Below are 3,855 nucleotides of genomic sequence, written 5' to 3' on the forward strand. Positions count from 1 at the left end.
ACCGCCGGAGTAGAGGAAGAAGCGGAGATAGGGGAAGAGGCCATCGGATGGCTCTGATACCATGAACAAAGTAAGAGAGAGAAGAGAGAATAGTGTGATTGTGAATTGTATTCTGTTATATTAATCTTGGAATATTAGTACAAAGAATATATATATGTACAGATAAAACAAGAAATGACTATACACGTGTGAAACACATTAAGAAAAGAATACAAAAATATAATACAAATATATCATCACTTAACAAAATTTACCCAAGAGTATTGTGTTAGAATATTTTATTTAATTAATTAGGGTTACTAAATACCATAATTCTAATTAATTATGATTAAAGTCAATATTTTACTAATATCTTAAATTTTTTAAAAGAATATTTAAATGACTGGACATAATGTTCTATTTACAATTTCTATCCTCTTAAAAATTCGGTTGACCGATAAACTATAAAATTGAAGGACCACGTTATTTTCTTGGAAAAAAATAGGAACATGTAAACTTCTCAATAACGTGGTTTGTAAATTCAATTCACAACGACAATACTACTATTGTGATTCGCCATAATAGGAAAGCTCTAGATCCAAGCATACTATAGAGTATAGATCCTTTTTATGCGCAACAGCTCTAGAATGAAAGGAAGCCACATTTGAAAACAACTTTTTGTATTTGTTTCTCTTTTTCTTTCAATAATATCCAGCACGATAATGAAATTTCCAATAGAACTTTCTCCTTTACTGACAACACTTTCTACTGACTTTTAAGAACCAAAAGTTCTTTTCTAATTGAACCTAATTTATAGAGACATCTATAGCCAATTAAGGGCAATTTACTTACACAAAGCACACAGCATGCCTCCTCCGGTTCTTGTTGGACTCGAATTCATATGCTATGATATTCCTAAAGCTTTTAATTTTTTTTTAAAAAAAAAAATCATAGCAAAATGATTAACAAAGTAAATAGGCCAACAATTCTCATAACCTTTTCTGACAGTCCCCTTTGCAATGAAGAACCATAAGCAATCATCACAGGAAACTGGCAGTCCCCAACAGAAGGGTCCTCATCTGTCACCATAGCCAAACCAGAAAAATCACAGGTCCACCTAATCTGGCCATTGACCTGATAGTACATGTTAAAAGCATAAGAAGCATTCTGATGCACACTCAGATTATTACAAGAACATCCATAACCCAAAGCAGTGCAATCTGACAAGCTACAAGCATAATCAATGTTCTCTGGCAATTCATCCAAGTATTTGATATCTGAGTTCAGAACACACCACCTTTTCAGCATATATTCCACTCCATCCACAGCCACCAATCCTTTATTTTTCCTTGACCCAGATAAGTCAAGCCCATACTTTGGCTTCCCATCATACTCAAATATCCCCCAGTGCCTCTCAAAGTTCCCAGGCTCAACACTCTTGGCATTCTCATCAATGAGACTAAACAGATAAATCTCTATCTTGCCATTCCGAGCTGGGGTTCCGTTCCCACTCAGAGCATGCTGCAGCATTCCCTGATTGAACCTTTTGGCGTTTTTTATGTTGGCATGTTTGTCACCATCAGTTGGCCAACCAACTTCTCCAACTATGATCTTCGTGTCAGGAAAACCTGCTTTGTTTAAGGCTGCAACAAGGGTGTCAAAATTCGCATCGAATACGTTCTTGTATACTCTATCACCATCTCTAAGAGGCTTGAAATTCTTCCCATCAAAGAAAGCAAAGTCCAAGGGGAAGTATTCATCACTATAGAGACTAAGAAAAGGGTAGATATTGACAGTGAAGGGAGCATCATTGACATGGAGGTACTGGACTAACTCAATTGTTATGTCTCGGATTTCAGCGCGGAAATCTCCAGCAGATGGAACCGGGTTTGAATCAGGAGAGAAGTAGATGTCTGCATTGAGAGGGACAGTTGCTTTGACCCTTGACCCCACACCTTGATCATTTAGAGCTTGCTGAATGTTCTTAAGAGCTGGCAATGTAGTATGTAGATAAGCACCATTGTATGCTTCAAGGAATGGTTCGTTTCCTACAGCAACATACCTGAAAACACCAATTGCCATCACAACTTTAGTGCTTTCTTAACAAAGAGCAAACCGTCCAAACAACTAGTATTAGAACTGTGTAGAAGTACAAGTCTTCATAATTTAATGCGCTAATCATTGCCCTGCATTTTGTTTAACCAAAATCAAAGAGTTGGACGGTATGTGTCTCATAAAGAGACTGGATATCCTAGACAAACTTATCCTACCATGCCCACAAGCCCACAAGTCCAATACAAAGTTTAAGCCTCTCAAAAAGGAATCTTCAGACATTAATAACGGTCTTTAATAGGTGAATTTATATGAAAAAAGGGGAATGATATATTAAAACAAGGATTGACTATTTTCCACAATCAGGGGTTGATAGTCTTGTTCCAAGATTTGAGGGAGAAAATAAAAAAAAACTCACCATTTAATGTATAATGGGAAACTAGTTTACCATAAGAGGAAAACCAATTACCCAAACATGATCGCATTCGGGGATTTTAAATAGAAGAGGGTTTCAGAGTGAAAATTAGTAGAACACTTGATGCGCAAAAAAATAGGAAGGTCACACACACACACTCATGATGTAGCCTTAATATGAAACTATGTTACTAAACCTGATATTGACTCCACCAGTGTACAAGTAACTGGTCACATTGGCTTCAACCCAAGAAGCGGCAGCCTTAGGATCATCACTCATTTCTTCTAACAACCGGTTGGGTATGGCCACCATGACCTCAATATGAGTCCCCATTAGAGCCGCCAAAATCCATTCATCGGCCTCGAACAGTTTCAGCTTTGTGAACCCATTTTCCTTGAGCATCCGAACTATCTTTCTAGGTGGAATTTGGTTACTAGCTAACGTACCCCAGTTCACTCCAACCCCTGAACCAGTCGATACCATGGCCATAAAAACAACAAGAACGACTAAGGTTACAATGACTAATTTTTCTTGTGACATTTTGGACACTTTTTTTAAGAGGTGATATCTTTGGTGGGTTTTTTTTACAAATAAAGAAAATATGTAAATCTTTCTTGAACAAAGAGTTTACAATGATTAAAAGGAGAGAAGGAGAAGAAAGGGGGAAATATTTTGGTTGCTATGCTTCAAATTTATAAGCATCAAAAGTTTGTGATCGTTGTATGTAATTTTTGGAACCTTCATGGGGAAGGTGAATAGAAAGGAAAGATTCGTTCCTTAATTCAGTTATAGTACACAGCCATTTGTCAATTCTTTCTTACCTACGTGATTTTTTTTTAGATAAAGGCCAGTAGCCTACAAGAATAACACTCAATCTTCAAAAGTTCTAACACTAATTTTTTTATACAATGATATACATTTTAGTTTTATGAAAAATCTAACAAATTTTTAAGAAATTAAGAATAATTTAGAACGTTAAAATCAAGATTTAAATATTATATTGCACCTATATTTGTTTCGTTTTTTATATGCCACTAAAAAAGTTATTTGACATATGATATCTATATTCTAAATTATTTAGAATTTTTTAAAAATTTATGAAAAATTTTCTATAACTATTCTATACACTATCCTAACAAAAAAGAGTTTATAACTTATATATATACAAAAAAAAAAAATCCTATCCGTAAGCACATTTTCAAGATTCCCAATATAAAAGCTCCCGTATATAAAATATATAATTTGGAAAGAGAGTACATTCATATTGCCTTTTTCCACTTTAGTCATAAAATGCCTTTCCAGCCAAATTTTACGTGTTAATTTGCTTTTTTTTTTTATTATTATTATTTCTGGTTGTTCTGTATTTCGCTAAAAGTTTGCACTTTAATTACTTAATACCATTTACTTTC

General features: G+C 34.7%; 1 protein-coding gene across 1 annotated transcript; it reads right to left on the reverse strand.

Moving 5' to 3' along the window:
* Positions 1-924: 924 nt before the first annotated feature.
* On the reverse strand, positions 925-3,122 carry LOC133796994 (glucan endo-1,3-beta-glucosidase 8). Its single transcript, XM_062234729.1, has 2 exons — positions 2,643-3,122; positions 925-2,041 (listed from the first exon to the last, which is right to left on the reverse strand). The coding sequence occupies exons 1-2, from the start codon at positions 2,984-2,986 to the stop codon at positions 928-930; spliced, it is 1,458 nt and encodes a 485-aa protein (XP_062090713.1). The 5' UTR covers positions 2,987-3,122; the 3' UTR covers positions 925-927.
* Positions 3,123-3,855: the final 733 nt, after the last annotated feature.

Source organism: Humulus lupulus, chromosome 8 (assembly GCF_963169125.1).
Source record: "Humulus lupulus chromosome 8, drHumLupu1.1, whole genome shotgun sequence".
Lineage (NCBI taxonomy): Eukaryota > Viridiplantae > Streptophyta > Magnoliopsida > Rosales > Cannabaceae > Humulus > Humulus lupulus.

Excerpts from the sequence above, each read along its gene's own strand:
- LOC133796994 (XM_062234729.1), bottom strand. The coding sequence starts at position 2,986 with ATGTCACAAGAAAAATTAGTCATTGTAACCTTAGTCGTTCTTGTTGTT. Across the intron at positions 2,042-2,642 it reads ACTGGTGGAGTCAATATCAG|GTATGTTGCTGTAGGAAACG; the intron begins GTTTAGTAACAT and ends TGGTGTTTTCAG.